General features: G+C 47.6%; 2 protein-coding genes across 11 annotated transcripts in view; both read left to right on the top strand.

Moving 5' to 3' along the window:
- Window positions 1–10,997, top strand: part of MPHOSPH9 (M-phase phosphoprotein 9) — a 66,780-nt gene extending 55,783 nt beyond the window's left edge. For 7 of the 9 annotated variants that reach the window (XM_004753124.3, XM_004753125.3, XM_004753129.3 and 4 more), the window contains 6 exons: window positions 156–302; window positions 1,195–1,315; window positions 2,106–2,209; window positions 2,930–3,177; window positions 3,500–3,568; window positions 7,225–10,997. In XM_004753124.3, the coding sequence (XP_004753181.1) occupies window positions 156–302; window positions 1,195–1,315; window positions 2,106–2,209; window positions 2,930–3,177; window positions 3,500–3,568; window positions 7,225–7,326 (791 nt within the window). In that variant the 3' untranslated portion in view covers window positions 7,327–10,997. Of the gene's footprint in view, window positions 1–155; window positions 303–1,194; window positions 1,316–2,105; window positions 2,210–2,929; window positions 3,178–3,499; window positions 3,569–7,224 lie in introns of those variants that run through there. The other 2 variants (XR_006604760.1, XM_004753128.3) reach the window with 2 other exon arrangements.
- A 1,329-nt stretch (window positions 10,998–12,326) lies between these two features.
- The window catches only part of PITPNM2 (phosphatidylinositol transfer protein membrane associated 2), a 134,469-nt gene continuing 129,222 nt past the window's right edge, over window positions 12,327–17,573 (top strand). Inside the window, exon 1 of one of the 2 annotated variants that reach the window (XM_045073513.1) lies at window positions 12,327–12,645. The gene's annotated coding sequence lies outside the window, so the exon portion shown is untranslated. The remainder of the gene's footprint in view (window positions 12,646–17,573) is intronic. The other variant, XM_045073510.1, reaches the window with a different exon arrangement.

Consider the following 17,573-nt stretch of genomic DNA (forward strand, 5'->3'; position numbering starts at 1 on the left):
AGCATTTTTTAATCCTTACAATGTGTATTTGCAAATAATCATTCTAACCTGGATAGTGAGAATGGCTTGCTTGGCGTAATCATTTCTTAATAAAGGCACCGAACCGGCCCAGGTTTGTTTTGTTTGTTGACTTTTTAACAATTTGTCTGTTACAGAGTTAGCAAATCCTCGGCAAACGGAGACGTCAGTCAGTGCAGGTCGGTCCCCAGAGAAATGCGCCCAACAGAGACAGAAGAGATTTAACTCGGCTTCACAGAGATCGTCGTCTTTACCACCTTCAACTCGTAAATCAAGCACCCCAAGTAAGAGTTAGATGTAATATGTCTCCTGGGCTCAAAAGAGTGGCATCCGAGCTGTGCACACACGTCTGATGTTCTTTTTCCCTCCTGTTCTCTAGCACCTACTAGAATATTCTGAGAACAGAGTCCCTAAAAAGGGTCTTGCTCAGTAATACCATCTGACTGTATAGACACTGTGACGATAGGTGAAGAAATTATCACGGCATACTGTTTTGTGTGTGTCCAGCAGATTCCTTTTTGCAACTTAAGCCATTTCACAGTTTCTGAGAGCGTTGACAACTATCTAATTAAACATTAGTTCAAACAAATTAATTTAAACTAATTTAACCTGGAAAAGATGCTTCTTTGCATAAATAGTTACGTCTGGTTTCTTTAGTCAGTTACAGTTACGGTTCTAAAGGTTAGGCACTGGATTTCTGTTTTCTTGATTTTCATATTCAGAACAGCTAAAGATATTTCTGTGTCGTCCCCCCCCCACCCGTGTGATGGAGCGAGCGTGTGTGTCCCCATGTGATGGGAGCGGGAGCCAGCGTTTGTGTGTATCTGTGTGACTGGAGTGCACACCAGCGATTGTGTGTCCCCGTGTGATGGGAATGTGCACTGGGCACTGGTGTTTCCATCTTATTTCCAGTCGACTTCTAAAATCCTGAAAAACCAGTTTTGAGTCTGAGTGCTGACCCTGCAGTCGGATACACTAAAATGTTGACAGTGGTTCCCTCTAGGTGTTAGGATTATGAATTATTTTTAATTTTGTATGCTCTTACTTTCAGAAAGTTTTATAATAAAATTGTATTCCATTAAAGTTAGAAAAGAGTACTGAGAAAGGAAGTATGCTCTGCCAATATATGTATTGTATAGAAGGAAAAGTGAACTTCCTCTTCATTTTCTTCTGTAGCAAAAAGAGAGATTATGTTAACGCCAGTGACTGTGGCTTATAGTCCAAAGCGATCCCCAAAAGAAAATCTGTCCCCAGGATTTAGTCATCTACTGAGCAAAAATGAAAGCAGTCCAACTCGGTAAGTTCTCTAAAATAGTAGAATAAAATATTACTGATTTTTTTTTTTAAGTGTCAGCTTATAGCTATCACTAATTTTTCAGTTGCCAGTGGGAACCCTGTGGATTTAACTCACTTAAATGAATGTCATATTAAAAGTAAAAAAGTACTATAATCCGTGAAAACACTTTTTAACTATGGAAACTGGCTACTACTGAGTTTAAGTACTGCGTCAGAGTCCCTTCCAGCTTTTGGGTATAGAATGACAATTCTTTGTTTTCCTGAAAAGGTTTATGATACAGGGCAATTTTTGAACCATTTGTATAAGAGAGCAGGCTGTCCTGGGATGGCCCTGACATATGCGTAAGTTTCCCTGGGTGCTTGGGACAGTTGTCCTCTTTCTGAAGCAGCATGGCCACAGGGCGTGCTCCTGTGGGGAACTGTGGATCCCTACGCTGTAAGAGCTGGCCACCTGGCTCGGTCAGGCTCTTGAGAAATTCCTTAAGCACAGTGAACCTCAGTTTCCTCTTCTGTAAAACAGGAATAATAATACTTGGCCCGCATATATTAGAACTTGTTATAAAGATTGGAGGAGCTAATGTATGGGTAAATGCTTTAAGTCTCTAATACATGAATATAATTTTGTGTTAGAAAATATAAATTAAGCTTCAGTTTTAGAAAATTATATGACCAGCTTTCTTTTTAAAAAATACATGAATATGTGAGTTATCCGGACACCAGCTCAGCTTTCTAGTGGAGACAGGGAAAATCAATTAACATTTTTCTCACAAGTAACTTGCTTCATTCAATAGATTTGATATACTTTTGGATGATTTAGATACTGTTCCTGTGTCTGCTTTACAACGTACCAATCCAAGAAAACAACTCCAGTTTCTTCCTCTAGATGACTTGGAAGGTATCTTTTCCTAAAAAATTACTAGTTATGGTTTTAGTCATTCATTTTGTGAATTTCTGGTATCTTTTCAAGGTCCTAAATAGTGTAATATCCTGCACTTAAAAAATTTTTCTGCCCAAGGGCCTCTAAGAACATGCGTTGGTGCGGCTCATATAATGTGTCAGGGCTATTATCCTGATAGAAAAGTTGGGAAACTGAGGTACAGACATTGTTAATGCTTGCTTACTAGAGCCATACTGTTCCATTTCTCTTTTACATTCTGGCATTTCTGTGCAACTTGGGCGGCGGGTTATTTATTTTTTTCTTTTTTCTCATTTATCTTTGAAGTTTGGAATAAAGTACAAGATAATGCATATGAGTCACTTGGGCAGACCCGGTAAGATGCTGGCTCTGCACTGTTGGTTCGGGTTTGTGTCCGCTAAATGTGAGCTTAGCGCTTAACTTTTTTTTTTTTTTTTTGGCTTTAAGTTTTATTAAAGGTTCTTTTGAGCTCACAGAAAGTTTATATACCTTCTCTTAGGGACGTTGTACAGATTGTCCAACCGAGAGCAAAACTTTTAGAATTCTATGGAGGAAAAGCACTGACTAAATGTGATTATTGTGTTTCTTTTTGTTACTTTTTTTGGTATGTGGCAGCCTTTAGATAACATATATAGTTATGTATATGATCGATCAGGAAGATGGATATGAAATAAAAGAAAATCCCTTTCTCTCTGACAGAAAAAAAATACTCAGAAGCAGCCACCGACATCCATGCTAATCACAGCCCTTCTCCCGAACTGTTGCCAAATGAAGTGAAGAAAGTGTCTGTGAGATCAGCCTGGGAGAAGAATAAATCAGTTAGCTATGAACAGTGTAAGCCCGCGTCAGTAGCACCACATGGTAATGATTTTGAATATACAGCAAAAATTAGGACCCTAGCTGAAACGGAACGGTTTTTTGATGAACTTACAAAAGAAAAAGACCAGGTAAAAACAAACAAAAACTTTAAAACAAAAACAACAGAAAAAACCTTTTTCTGAACTTAATGCCTATGTCTGAGGAATAGTCAGAAGGGAGTTACGGAGTCAGACCGTGCCAGAAGCTTCTATGGCTTGCACAGCAAAGCCGCGCTGGGAGCCAGTTTGAGCTGAGCTGCCCTTGCTGACTGGGGCAGGGGGAGTGGCGGTGCAGGCCAGGCGGACAAGGAAGTACTAGGCCGAAGCCTGTCCTTTCCATTCTGTTACAGACGTCCCTGCCACTCATCAGAATTCTTCTGTTTTTATTTAAATTTTGTTTGTGTGTCAACAGATTGAGGCGGCACTAAGTCGAATGCCTTCTACTGGAGGACGAATCACTTTGCAGACAAGATTAAACCAGGTGAACCGTCTTAGCTTGAATCTGCATCAGCTGCGTGGTGCGGGCTGGTGCTCGTTTAGCCGAGAGGACGTGTTAGGCGTCCTGAAGCAACTGGGCCAGACTTATAGCCTTTTGGGAAGTGTTTGGTGATTATAGTATATTTTAGAACTGCACTGTGGTTTTCTGGAGTAAAAAGTGATTTTTCCTTTATACTTAATGAAAAAGATCTTCCTGCTACTATGCAATATGGCTTTGAACAGATCTTACATTAAGCGTCTCCCCTCAGCTCAGGTCATGATCCCGGGGGTCTTGGGATCCAGCACCCCCTGCTCAGCGGGAAGTCTGCTTCTCCCAGCTCTTGCTTGGGCTTGGGTGTACTCGCTCTCTCAAATAAATAAAATCGTCAAAAAAAAAAGAGAGATGTGATTCCATTATTGAGCAGGAGATGGTGCAGGCGAAGCAGCTCATGTGCATTTGTTTTAGCTGCTTTCCAGAGAGAAAAATGCATGAAGCCATGGGACGTTGAAAATCTCCTTTTTGTAACATTTTAAGCATAACAACAAGGATATGTCTCTTACATAACTGCATGTTTTGGCTTTTCAGTGCTTTAACTTCAGGAAAAAGTCATTTTCAGATTGATCTGTGATACCAGAAGGGAAAAAAGCAAAGAAAACAGCGGAGGTCTTTCCTTGGGCCTCTATGCCTAACTTCTCCTTAAGACTTTAAGTCTGTTACAGTTTTTGTTGGTCCCAAAGTCTTTAGTCAATAATTTATAAGACTCCACACATGAAACTCTTCTTCCTTGTTGGGAAGGCAGAAGGAAAACTTGTAGATACTCTTGATTCTAAACTTATCTGAAACATTTGTTTAATATATATATTTTTTAATTTATTTATTTGACAGAGATCACAAGTAGAGAGAGAGGCAGGCAGAGAGAGAGAGGAGGAAGCAGGCTCCCCGCTGAGCAGAGAGCCGGATGGATGTGAGGCTCCATCCCAGGACCTGGGATCCTGACCTGAGCTGAAGGCAGAGGCTTTAACCCACTGAGCCACTCAGGCGCCCCTAATATATTTTTATATAATGATTGTAAGCTTTTAAAGTAACTTAAAAGGGAGTAGATCCTGTTCATACATGTCAAAGCTGTTCGTCCAGTAAGGAGACCAGTGACAGTGAAAAGGGACTGAAGATGATTATATATGATTCGTAAATGAAAAGAGTAAAATTGGGCAAAAACAAAAAAAAATTCAGTCTCACCCATGAGTAAAAAACTACACATCTGAACAAAAGCTTTATTTTTTGAAAAGATTTTATTCATTAGAGAGACAGAAAGAGCGTAAGTTCAGGGAGAGGCAAAGGAAAAGGGAGAAAGAGACTCCCGCTGAGCAGGGCACCTGACGCGGGGCCTGTCCCAGGGCCACAGGATCATGACTTGAGCTGAAGGCAGATGCTTAACCAGCCATACAATTAACCAACTGAGCCATCCAGGTGCTCCAAAGCATAATTAAAAAAAAAAAAAATTATTTAGTTATTTTGAGAGAAAGTGTGCAGGCCCTGGTTAGAGGAGGGGCCAGAGGGAGAATCTCAAGCACACTCTCCCCATGATGCCTGGGGCCTGACACAGGCCTCGATCTCATGACCCATGAGATTATGACCTGAAACCAAGAGCCAGATGCTCCACCAAATAAGCCACCCAGGCAACCCAAAAAAGCATCATTTAAAAACAAAAACAAAAACCTTACATAGGCAGATATTTAAACATACCCCCTCCCTCCCCAAAAAAAAACCCAAAACAGTACACAGGGTCTAGAAAACCATGTTCTCATACATGGCAGGTAGAAGAGGAAATTGTCACAAACCTTTTGGAATTTAGTTTGACCTAGATCCAGAGCTTTAGATTTTTGTATTTTTTTCAGACCTAGCATTTTTCTCCTGGGAATGATTCCGAAGGCAATGCTTATAGATGTGTGCAAAGAAACCTTTTTAAGAATATTTATTGCAGGATTATTTAACATTAAAAGCAACCTAAATTTCTACTAAAAGATAGTTGGTTAGGGGCGCCTGGGTGGCTCAGTTGTTAAGCGTCTGCCTTCGACTCAAGGCATGATTCCCAGGGTCCTGGGATTGAGCCCTGCATCGGGCTCCCTGCTCAGTGGGAGGCCTGCTTCTCCCTCTCCCACTCCCCCTGCTTGTGTTCCCTCTCTAGTTGTGTCTCTCTGTCAAATCAATAAATAACATCTTTAAAAAAATAAAAGATTTTTGGTTAAATCTAATGGAATATTGCACACTAATTTAAAATGATATCATAGAAAGATATTTCATAACAAAAGTTCAGTTGAAAAATGTTTTGAAGTAGTGAATATGATTCTGTTTTTATTTTTCTTCTTAATGATGTGGGTATCTACACAAAAACCCCAGGAAAGAGGACCTGGTTATTTTTACTCCTCTGTCTTCTAAGTATTTTATCATGAATGTGTGATCCTTTTATTATTTTTTTATTTTAATTTTTTATAAAGATTTTATTTGAGAGCGAGCAGGCAAGAGAGAGCACAAGCCAGGGAGCCGATCTTGGGGCTCCATCCAGGCACCTGAGCTGAAGGCGGCCACTGAACTGACTGAGCCACCCAGGCTCCCCTCGGGTGATCCTTTTATTTTATTGTGAGAGATCACAAGTAGGCAGGGAGGCAGGCAGAGACAGAGGGGGAAGCAGGCTCCCTGCTGAGCAGAGACACCCCCCCCCCCCGCGATGTGGGGCTCCATCCCAGGACCCTGAGATCATGACCTGAGCTGAAGGCAGAGGTTTTAACCCACTGAGCCACCCAGGCACCCCGGGTGATCTTTTTATAATTAAAGTTGTTAAAGAGGAATTTTAAAGTTTTTATTTAAGGATACCATTGGAGTTAAGACTGAATAAAGTATCTAAAATGATAAATTTATATTCCAGGCGCTATTTATTTAATTGTAATACTGCTTATTTATTTATTTATTTGAAGATTTTATTTGACAGAGATCACAAGCAGGCAGGGGGGCTGGAAGCAGGGTCCCTGCTCAGCAGGGAGCCCAATGTAGGGCTCAATCCTAGGACCCGGAGATCATGACCTGAGCCAAAGGCAGAGACTTAACCCACTGAGCCCCCCAGGTGCCCCATGTACTGCTTATTTAAAAATAGCAGTTGTTACATTGATTCTTTGTGAAATCTCTGGTTTCTTGCAAGAAACTCCTCCAGTGTATTCCCTTCCTTTTTAACTTAGACATTCTTGTCAGAAGAAAGTTGCTTGACATACACCTAAGTGGGATAAGGCACCAACCCGTTTCTTCTGGTGACGCGTGTAAAGTGCCTCTGGGTTCCTCTTGGTCTGCTCTCAGTCCAGCAGAGGCTGAGAGTCGCCTTCTCCCGTCTGTCCTGTTGCCCTTGCTGAGATTTTCACACCCTGCAAGCAGCAGGGTACTGGGGCTGTTAGGGCACTGAGTGCAGCATTTATTCTGGATGGTTGAGACCCTGATTTGTGTTGTTTAAAGAGACGATATAAATAAGAGGAAGTGTGTAAAAAACACAACTCTGTAATTTGAATGTTTCTGCCTGCCCCTTTGCTAAAAGAAAGGTCAGTTTGGTGGTAATCAGAGAACCAGTGAACCTGATACAGAATTCTGACGCAACTTCTCCTGTGATTTCCCTTTAGGAAGCCTTGGAAGATCGTTTGGAAAGGATTAATCGAGAACTGGGCTCAGTTCGAATGACATTAAAGAAATTTCATGTGTTGCGCACCTCTGCAAATCTCTGAGATTTGTAGCCATTAAATTTTGAGACATTTTTGTTTGCACTAATGTATAATTATGCACTCAGAAAAGGCAAACTATTTTGTACTGTTTATAAGCCTTCAAATAGTAGTTTTACAATCATGCTATTCTTTACACTTGCTGTTTTATACTTCAAATGGCCACATATTTTCAAGATATTTTTGTTATGCTCAGGAATCTCTTGTATATTTTACTATTTAAAAAGTATTATTTTTAAATAGTATAAGTCTCCAGTTTATATCCATAGTAAGGAAATGTAAACAGGGGAGGCAGCTTGTTTCTAAACAAATAGTGTTAAACTTTTACAATTAACTTTGCACACTAATTTTATATACTTGTTCTACATTGTGAATATGATTCTTTTTTTAAAAAAATAAATGCTTAAGAGTAGCTTCCATAATAGACCAATACATGCTGAATCCAAAAAAAAAAAAAAAAGAATGCAGCATACCCTGAATTTTAGTTGTGTTGAGATTTTTTTTTTTCTTAATGGTAATGCAGTTCCTTTAGGAACAAGTCTTAGAGTGATTATTACAGTAGTAATAATGATGGAACTATTGGAAGTAATGGAATATTGGAAAGCTTTGGAAACTGTGAATAACTCATTTTGTTTCCCTTGAACTTTATTGTCTGTAAGGAAAGAGAAATGAGTGCTCTTATTCTCTAATGTTGTCACATATGTAGTACTTTCCAGAAAACGGTAAGCCGTTGGGGGAGCCGGGGCTTTCTGCCCAGCATTCCGAGTGAAACCATGTCCCTCCGGTGGCCATAAGGTGATGATGGATCAAGCTTTGATGAAAGACCACCACCACCCAGCAAGGGTTCAGAGTGGTCCTGGTTTCTGCCATCAGAGCCACCGAGCAGATGTTGTCAACCCCACTGCCTCCCACCACCCCCGCCAAAAAAAAAAACCCTCCAGCCATGGCAGGGGCTGTCAGGATGCTAGGTTTAGATTAGAGTCCCCTCCCCTTAATGTGCACAGGCAGGGAATGTGTGCGGATGGCGCGTGGGCCTTTCCTTGGGCCGTGCTGGGGACCTGCCGCTCATGGCCTTGGCAGCGGCACCCGGGCAGGAGGCTGTGCTCTGATCAGCAGCAACAGCAGGTGTATGTTCTGACCTCGGGTCAAGTCCGGGCTGCCCCACTGCCCATTTTTCGGGGGCTGGTTGGAATCCAGTGCCCACATATCTGTGTACATGTTCATAAATAGACTCATTCTAAACTTGCAGAATTGATTGCCACTGATGATGCTCAGGTTTTAAAGTTTGGTTTTCTTTTGAACTTTTTCTTCTTATGTGACTCTTAGCAGCTTGTAGTTATAATGAGCCAAGCCAAGCATCACTCCACTAGGGTCTGTGTATGCCTTTGAGCAGGGAATCTCAAACTGCACCCTTCACCAAAGCTTACCTGGCTGAGCTCTGGGCCCGTTGCCCCAGCGGGCTCCCTTCTCAGCTTCCTGGGTGGTCCTCCGTCAGGAGGGGCCATCTGACACCTGCCTCTTCTGTTCCTATTCGTGAATCGAACCTTTGCTCCCATCTCCTGCCAACAGTCGAAGACCTTGGGCTAATCACAATTATTCATCAACAGAATAAGTGCCTTTATTCATAGTACTTTTTTTTAACCTTTTTTTTTTTTAAGTCAACTAGTTAAAGAATATGTTAATTTTAATCAAGCTCCAGTACAGCTGTGTTAAGACCTAGTAAAGGGATCGACTTTACTGATGGTTATTAGTGTTCCTAGATGTGACATTAGAATATAACTTGAAAATTATTAGGATATTCCTTGTTGCTCCTTTTATCATCAAGTCCACTACCTTCTCAAGAATAGGAAATTGCCATTTCAGAAGTTTTATCTTGTGAACGAGTTACCTTCTTAGTAGTCTCTATTGGCTTATTCCAAGAAAGATCTGAAACCCCATCAAAACCTCTTCTGTGCCTATCAGAAAACATGTGCTTTGATTTTTTTAAATATATAATAAATTGTAAGTACCACTTATTTAAACATTTTTTTTAAAAAAAACCTTTTTCTTCATAGCTGTGAAGAGGAGAACCAAGGAAAATCCTTTCAGCCATCTTTCCCTTTTTCGTGCTTGATTTACAAACACAGAACACTCCACTTAAAAACAACTCAACCCCAGAAGTGGCGATGTTAGAAAGTTGTGGGTGTCCCTGGGAGGTGAATTGCTTGGCTCCTGGCTGGGGCTGAGCTGCTGGAGAGGAACAGCCTGAAAGCACCTTCCACTTCGGGGAAGTGCCTCTTTTAATGCAAGTAGAGTTTACTCTTTTGCCGGGGTTCTGTACTGGGAGAGCCAGGCAGACCTGGGTCACCACCTGGCTGGGCCTGCCCAGCTCAGCAGCAAGAGATAAGATGAAGCGATAAGCTTCCTTCCATTTTAAAGGAGATTAGGTAAAGTACCTGGTGCTTCCTAACTTTTCAACAAAAGTACACATTTCAGATTCATTTGGAGTTAATCAAGGCTTTGAAGTAGTGATTTAGGACGTTTTAAATAGGAAAGTAGGTTGTGCCCCCAGCAATTGATTTAAAAATTGCCTTGGGTTGGTTGACATTTCTGTTAGGTGGTCTAAGATGATCTCTCCACCTTTTTGCAAAAAACAAAACAAAACTCTTGGAATTCATATGATCTTCCTGGTGTGAGGTGTTTGTTTTTTGACTATTAAAACTGGTAACCTGTTGGGTTGAAGTTCAGAAGCATCTAAAATGGGGGATCTGGGGTTATTTGATGTAAACATAGGTTATTTTCCTTAAAAAAAAAAAAAAAAGGTTTTGTCCATGTAACCAAAATAATGGCTCCTTTGAATGTCCCATAATTAGAGGTCCAAGGTGGTGGCCTCTAAGGCAGGACCGCAGGAAGGCTGGTCTGCACTAGGCATCAGAAGGGCCATATGAACACGAGGGTTGTTTTTAGAGTTTGGTTCCCCTTCTTAACTCTGAAGACTCAGGCGCTTTGCTGAATGCTCTTTAAATTTGAATTCTGCCCTTACATATGTAGTAAAATTAGACATTTTTGTCATTTTAATTTTTATCTCAAGCAATTTTCATTACATTTTAATGTGTCACTAGTGCTGCGAGTCTTTAAGAAGCTTTAAAAAGTAAGTGCATACCTAGCACCCTTCATGAGTCCTACAGGTAAATCATGTTTACCCATCACGAGAGTGTGCGTGGTCATGAGATGTACAGGTCTGATTAAACCAATTATATTGCACACATTCTGCAGGAGATGATAATTTTTTGCCAAGAGTTCTGTGGCAGTATGATAATACGTTAAACTACACCAGTATCTTAGGACCTGTGTTGCAAAGCCTTCTTCTGACTTACATTTTATTTCAGTAGATGCCTCTCAAATAGGAGGAATCAAGCCATAAATTTGCATTTGCTGGACAGGACGTACCACGTCATCGCTGTGACTCCAGACTTCAAAGATAATCGCTTTATTCACAATTGCACTGTAACAGTGACCAAAACAATGTGAAACACTTGCTTCCTCCAGTGCTGCTGATGGTCAGGCAGAGACAAGTGCTTGCTGCAGTTTTTTTTTTAATCTAGGCAAGTACTGGAGTCATGGGATTGTAAGCTCTGTGAGAGCAGGGACCATCATGTCTTGCGTACAGGCACTCAATAAATACTTGTGGATATGAACTGCCTTGTGATATCAGTGTATTTATTCCTACCGGGTTATTGGGGGAGCTGCTTTTTGATGAAGGCCTCCCAAATTTTGAGTGCAATCATGGCAAGGTTGCAGTGGTATCGCCTAGGGGCTCAGCTCGGGGTGGCAGACAGGCAAAGAGCCTCCCTCTGGATATCTCTCTGCATGCGCCAGAAACCATTCTCAGTGGGACTTAAGGCACCTCTGGGTGGAGGGAAGAAGGTGAGGGTCTCGTATTTGTTGGGACACCTTCACTGGTCTCAGAGTGATCGCCCTAAGATGGTAAGACGGGTATTTTGAGAGATGTGTAATGATTGATGGCTTTCCTGGCCTCCTCTCCAATTCTAAGTCACCGCAGGGTCGAGTAGCCTCTGGTGGTTTTGCCCGGGCTTTATCGGAACAGTCTGGGGCTGCTTTAATTATAGCGCTTGCCCTTCCAGGGGAAAGCGCTCCTTTCGCCCACAGAAGGACAGGTAAGCTAGGTTTTAGGTGTGGCCCATTTGGTTCCATTACTTCAGCCCTTGGCAAAAAGGCCGTTCCGCTCAATCTAACTACATACTCAGCGATTCATTGTCAATTTTACCCTGTACCCTCTTGGCCGTCCTGTTCCTAACTGGAGAGTCCAGTCGGGAGGGAACATCAAGATGAATCTGTTTCTGATCCTCTTCCAGGTCCTTTTTGAGGTCGGGGACTAGAGCTTCACACATCCCTTCTGTTAACACCGCTCCCGCTACTTCTGATGACCAAGGGGCATTTTCATCTTTCGTGCCCAAAGCGAGCGTATTCGGTACTGGGGAGAGAACCCCCTGCCAGCCGCACACCTGGTCTCTGGCTTTTAGGTTTGGGCCTCATGAAGTCGTACGCGGTTTGTTCCCCTAGATCTGTCGGCTTACTCCCTAACTTCGTTTTTAAGAAAGCTACTTAAGTGACGATCGCCGCAAGCCTACTCGTCCCCTTCCGCGAGGGCACTTGGCGGCTCTAGCGCGGTTTCAAGGCCCGCGGGGTCCGAGGAGCCGAGCCCCCCGCCCCAACCGCCCCCCCCCCCCACGTCCCCCGGCCGGGGAAGCGCGAGCCCCGGCCGCGGAGGGGAGACAGCGAGCCGGCCCGAAGTTCGCCGGCGTTCTTCCGGCGGAGCCCAGCCCTCGGGGCGGGCGGGGGCGGCCCCTCGCCGGGACTCGCCGCCGCTCCCCGCGCGGCCTGACGGAGGCGCAGGCCCGCCGCCGAGTGGGGGAATGCGAGGCGGGCCCGGCGCGCACGGGCAGCAGCGGCCGCTGGGGCGCGCGGGGCACGGCGGCGGCGCGGCGTAGAGCTGTCCAGCCCGTCCGCGGGCGCGCCCGGCCCCGCGCCCCGCCGGCCGCCGCCTCCTCGTCCGCCTCGACCGCCGCGGCCCGGCGCGCAGCGCGCTCACCCGCGGGGCCGGCACGTGCGCGCCCGCCGCCCGCGCCGACGGCCGGGGAGCATGCCCGCGGGGGCCCGGCCGCTCGCCCGGGGCCAGCTGGCGGCGGCGGCGGCGGCGCGCGGAGCCGCGGGGCGCAGCCGGCCGGGTCGGGGCCGCGGGGCCCGCGCCTCCCCGGCGGCGTGAGGCGGCGGCGGCGGCCCAGCGCGGCCGAAGAGGACGGAGCCGCGGCCGCGCAGAGCGGGGTGAGTGTGTCCGCGGTCCCGGCCGGAAGGCGGCGCGGCCGGGACCCTCCCCGGGGCCGCCAGCGGACCCCGGAGAGCCGGGCGCGGGGCGGCGACCCCGGCCGGGCGGCGGCCTCGGAGGCCCCGGCTGCGCCGGCCCGCGCGCCCGGGAGGGAGGGAGGAAGGGCGGGGGGTGGGTGGGGGAAGTGGGAGCCCCGGGCCCGGCCGCCCCGCGCGGGGAGGAGGGTGTGGCGCGCGCCGGGACCCCCACCTCAGGAAGTCGCCCCGGAGCCCGCGCCCCCCGCCCCCGCGAGACCCACCGGCCCTCCGGAGTCGGGCCCCAAATGCTAATTTCCCAATTTCCGTCGGTGGCGGCCGGGGCGCGGAGGACTCCCCTCCCCCAGTGGCAAGTGTCACCGCGGTCAAGGGGCAGGTGTGTGTGCGGTGCCGGGCCTGTCCGGTCTGGCCCGCGCTCCGGAGGAAGGGCCCGGGAAGGGGCCGGGAGGAAGTGGTGGGCTCAGCCCTCTGTCCAGCCTTCTGCCGTTTCCCGCCTGCAGCCGGACATCCCTCTAGCTCTGGCCGTGGCTGGGTGGGTTGTCTGGGGCCTAAGCCTGGGGTGTGGCCCTCCGAGAGGGGCCAGAACTTAGAAGAAGGTGCTCCAGGTGCCCCTCGGGCTGGAGGAAAATCTGGCCCATCTCCATCCCGAGAGTCTCCCTTTGCTGTTGTAACCTGAGGCGCCGCTGTCTTAGGGCAGGCTGCTGCCCCTTCCCCCCTGCCCCTCATCCTTTCTTATCAGGGGCAGGGCTGATGGCTGTTTGGGGGCGAAGGGGGACACTTCCTCCTCCCCCATAATGTGCAAATACCATCCCCCCCAAGAAACCCCAAATCAACATTCTAAGTAAACAAGGTGCTTGCTAAGCAAATGTCATTTCAAGGCAAGTCCTCTGGCTTTGTCCCCTTTCAGCAGAGCTGCTGCCCCTATATAGAAATTCTAGATTCCTCATTCTACACTCTTCTCCCTACCTCTGACGCAGGGGCTGGGGCGCTTCTGCAAAGTCTCAGGCTTGCCCACGTCCCCCTCTCCAGAATCGGGATTCTCTAAAGGACACCTCGTTTGAGCATCTTTCTGGGTCCGCTACCAGCTCTCACCCCAGTCCTCATGTGGGAGTCACTGAAGCTGGTAGGACTGGGCCCTCCCCGTCCTTCCTCTGGACCTGAGCTAGCACCAAGGCCCCCAGTGCGACCGACTGTCTCTGCTCCAAAGTGTCACAGCACTTTAATGTCTCTCGTGTGGCTCTTACCGCTGTCTGCCTTATTTTACAGTTACTTTTTGTGCCTGCTTTTTATCTCCTCTGCTGGCTTGGGAGCTGCTGCAGGAGAGGCCTGGAGTTTAATTTGTCCCCAGTCCCCCGCCCTGGCTCAGCACCGTGGGCACAGTCCCCGGCTAGATGGAGTCAAAGCCCCCTCCCCAGCTTGCCTCTAGGGCCCCAGCTCCTCTGGCTCCTGGACTTTTGCAGTTAAATTGTCTTTCCTGTCTTCGGAGTCCGTGTGTCCTGATGGGAAGCGATTCCCCAGCCCTCTCGCTTTGGGTTAGGCAGCATTGTTTTTCTTGTAGGGAGTGACTTGCTAAATGACGAGGGCAGTGTATACTTTGCTGTTCTCCGGGTGCTGAGTGTGGAATGGCCCTTCTCTCTGACCTCCCACAGCTCTCGGTGTGTGGCAGGCAGCAGGGTAGAGAACTGGACTACCCAGGTGGAGGCTCCAGGCCTGGCTGCCCTTCCGTGTCTGCGTGCGCTTAACGAAGTCACTTGGTTTCTACTGGTCTGGGTTTGGTCCTTAATGAATCTGAGAGAAAATTCCTCTGCATGGTATAGGCCCCTCAGGATCTGGGCCCTGCCTCCTCTCCTCTCTTATCAACTTTCTATTATCAGAACCCAGGCTTGTCCCCACACGCCTTCCTCGAGAAGGTTGATCACCTTTACCCTTGTGCTACCCTAATGGGACGCACGCTGTGGAACAGCAGGCTCCTGTTTACAGGCGGCCCCCAGCCTCCTACTTAGGCTGGGCGTTGGGGGGAGTGGTGCTGGAGTGCTTTTCTCTGTATCCCCAAGGCCTGGCTCAGGGTGGGCTCTCAGGAGAATGTTGGGTGAATGGCGAGGGGTCAGCTCCGATGACGTCAAGGGTCCTCACCCCAAGTCGACTCTCGTACCTTCTCTCTCGGGGGATCCAACTTTCCTCCCTCTCTGAGGCCAATATTAAAACCAAGCAGACGTTCTCCTCGCCATGCCGTCTGGTTACGTCTTTCCAACTTGGTCTCTGAGAAGAACCAGTCATGGAGGATGTGCAGTGACACATAAAGATTAGAAGAGGAAACTTCTGGTCCTTCAAGATCGTTGCCTTGGTGCTTTTGAAAAAGATGTCGTGGGCCTTGTACTCTGGACGGAAGGACTCTGAGGATCTGGCTCCTGGGGCCTCCGTGCTGGGCAGGGGCCATGGTCAGAGTCTGCAGTCACGCGCTCGCTCGCCACTTCTCAGCCGTGCCAACAGGAGATGCGCTCCTTTGCAGACAGCCATTGGGAGGCCAGCTTCACCGGATCCCCTGCCGCCGGGCGCGGTCTTTGCGTCGCTTCTCCATAGCTCCTTCCCTTGATGTTGGTTCGGCTTTTACTGGGGACCCGGAGATGTTATTAAAGGGAGCTGTGGCCGATCTACGTTTGGTTTGCTCTGAAGCGGTTGCAGAGGGCATCACTCCCTCTGTTCAAGGCTTCCAACGGAGCGTCGCATGAAAAATTTCTCTTCCGGTTTAGGGCCAGGCATCCTTGGCCTTGCCTGCAGGAGACTAGGTCGCTGTACTTCCAACCATGAGAAGGAACAGGGAAAGAAAACCTGCACTGTGTGTCTACTCCGTGCACATGTTCTTCCCCTGTTTTCTCAGAGAAAGAAACTAAAACACAGGGAGATCCACGGATTTGCCCAAAGGCTCTCGATTTGTACCCCATTTTGCCCGAGTCTCCCCTTGCCGCTCGCACTTTCTGATTGATTATGGTTACCTTTTTTTTTTTTCCTAAAGATTTTATTTATTTATTTGACAGAGAGAAGCACAACAAGAGAGGGAACACAAGCAGGGGGAGTGGGAGAGGGAGACGCAGGCTTCCTACTGAGCAGAGAGCCTGATGGGCTGGATCCCAGGACCCTGAGATCATGACCCGAGCAGAAGGCAGACACTTAACGACTGAGCCTCCCAGGCGCCCCATGATTATGGTTACCTTTTCTTCTTGGCTTCTAGAATGCTTGATACACAATACAGTGTTCTGTTCAGTAACCATATTCACTGAGCCTTCTGGTCAGCATGTTTTTTTCCTATTTCCTTTGTGCGTGCTTTCGTGTGTGTGTGTGTGTGTGTGTGTGTGTGTGTGTGTAGATCCCTCTCTATTCTTTTTTTTAAAAATATTTATTTATTTTGTTTTAGAGAGATAGCATGCACAAATGATGGGAGTGTAGGAACGGAAGGAGAAGGGGAGAATCAATCTCAAGCCAGATGCGGGGCTCGATCTCATGACCCTGAGATCATGACCTGAGCTGAAACCAAGAGCTGGGCGCTTAACTGACTGAGCCACCCGAGTGCTCTTCTGTTTGTATTCTTTATAAGTCATCACAAAAGGCTTCTGGACATCAGGATAGATAAGTGAGTTAAATGCAATAAGTAACATTGTATGTAAAACTTAGGCCAGCTCACGGTGTGGTTAGGGAGAGGTACCTCCCAGTTAACACAGGTTGTGTGTGATAGGTGTCACCTAAACGGCAGGCACAGGGGCACCCGGCGGGCTCCTTCGGTATAGGATGCGACTCGATCTCACGGTTGTAGGTTTGAGGATCACGTTGGGTGTAGCGATTACTCAAAAATAAAATCTTAAAAAAAATTATTTAAGTGGCAGGCAGCATTCAGAGGAGGAGACGCCCTTTCTGGGTAAGGAAGTCAGGGCTGACTTCCTGGAAGAGGTGGAATTTGAACAGGCCTTGAAGAATGGGTTGAGTTTTAATGGCCACAGCACCTGTAAAGGTGTGTGGGGTTTATAGGGTCTAATCACAAAGGGCCCCACCAGAAAAGTTCTGGTGTGAAGGGAGGGGATTGGTCTGAAGGGGAAAGTGTGGGGTCTGATGATGCCTTTTCCCATTGTCTCCAGCCCTGGCAGAGTGCTTAAGAACATGGGAATTGGGAGGGTTGCACGGTGGTAAAGACTAGAAGCTGAGGCCTGTAGCAGAGAAGCGACTTGCCCAGGGCCCCGCTTTCAGCCTGGAAGCCAGGTCCCCGGTTACCAGTTCAGCGCTCGCTCTTGACGCCAGCAAGGAGAACCGCAGCAGCCTTGCGCGTCGGCCCGTTTCTCCCCTAAAACGGGTATAGGGGTACTGACTCCCTCACCCCCTTGCCCTGCAAACACCACGACAGACCCAGGCTCCAGCCTTATGGCCGACGATGTCAGGGGCGCTGTTGGAGAGGGGAGCTCGCGTGTGCTTTCATTACTCACATGAACAACTGCCCTTGCCAGAGGACGGCAAGAAAATGAACCAACAGGCTGGGTTCTGGCAACAGACACGTCAAAACCCCAAGCCATAGCCTCGGAGAGGAGCATAGAGAAAGCAATTTCCCATCTTCTCCTGCTGAAGTCCCTCACCCTTCGCAAAGCTTTCCTGTTGTGGGCAGGGGGTCAGGAGTCGGGGTGCAGGGGAGAGGCAGAGTCACCAAAACAGCAGCAGGGCTCGGGGGAGTCTCAGACCCTTGGGACAAGCAGGGTGTGGATGTGTCCCCTTGAGCCGTGGAGTGAGAGCCCTGCTGAGTAAAAGACCTCCAGGGAGGATATATGGTCCAGCACGTGCGCACACAGCCCAGGCTCCCTGGCCCCAGCCCTTCTGTCTCTGCAGTGCCACCAACACACCACATCAGCGAGCAC

The sequence above is a fragment of the Mustela putorius genome, unplaced genomic scaffold (genome assembly GCF_011764305.1).
Source record: "Mustela putorius furo isolate JIRA1106 unplaced genomic scaffold, ASM1176430v1.1 tig00537248_pilon_pilon_pilon, whole genome shotgun sequence".
NCBI classification, from domain to species: domain Eukaryota; kingdom Metazoa; phylum Chordata; class Mammalia; order Carnivora; family Mustelidae; genus Mustela; species Mustela putorius.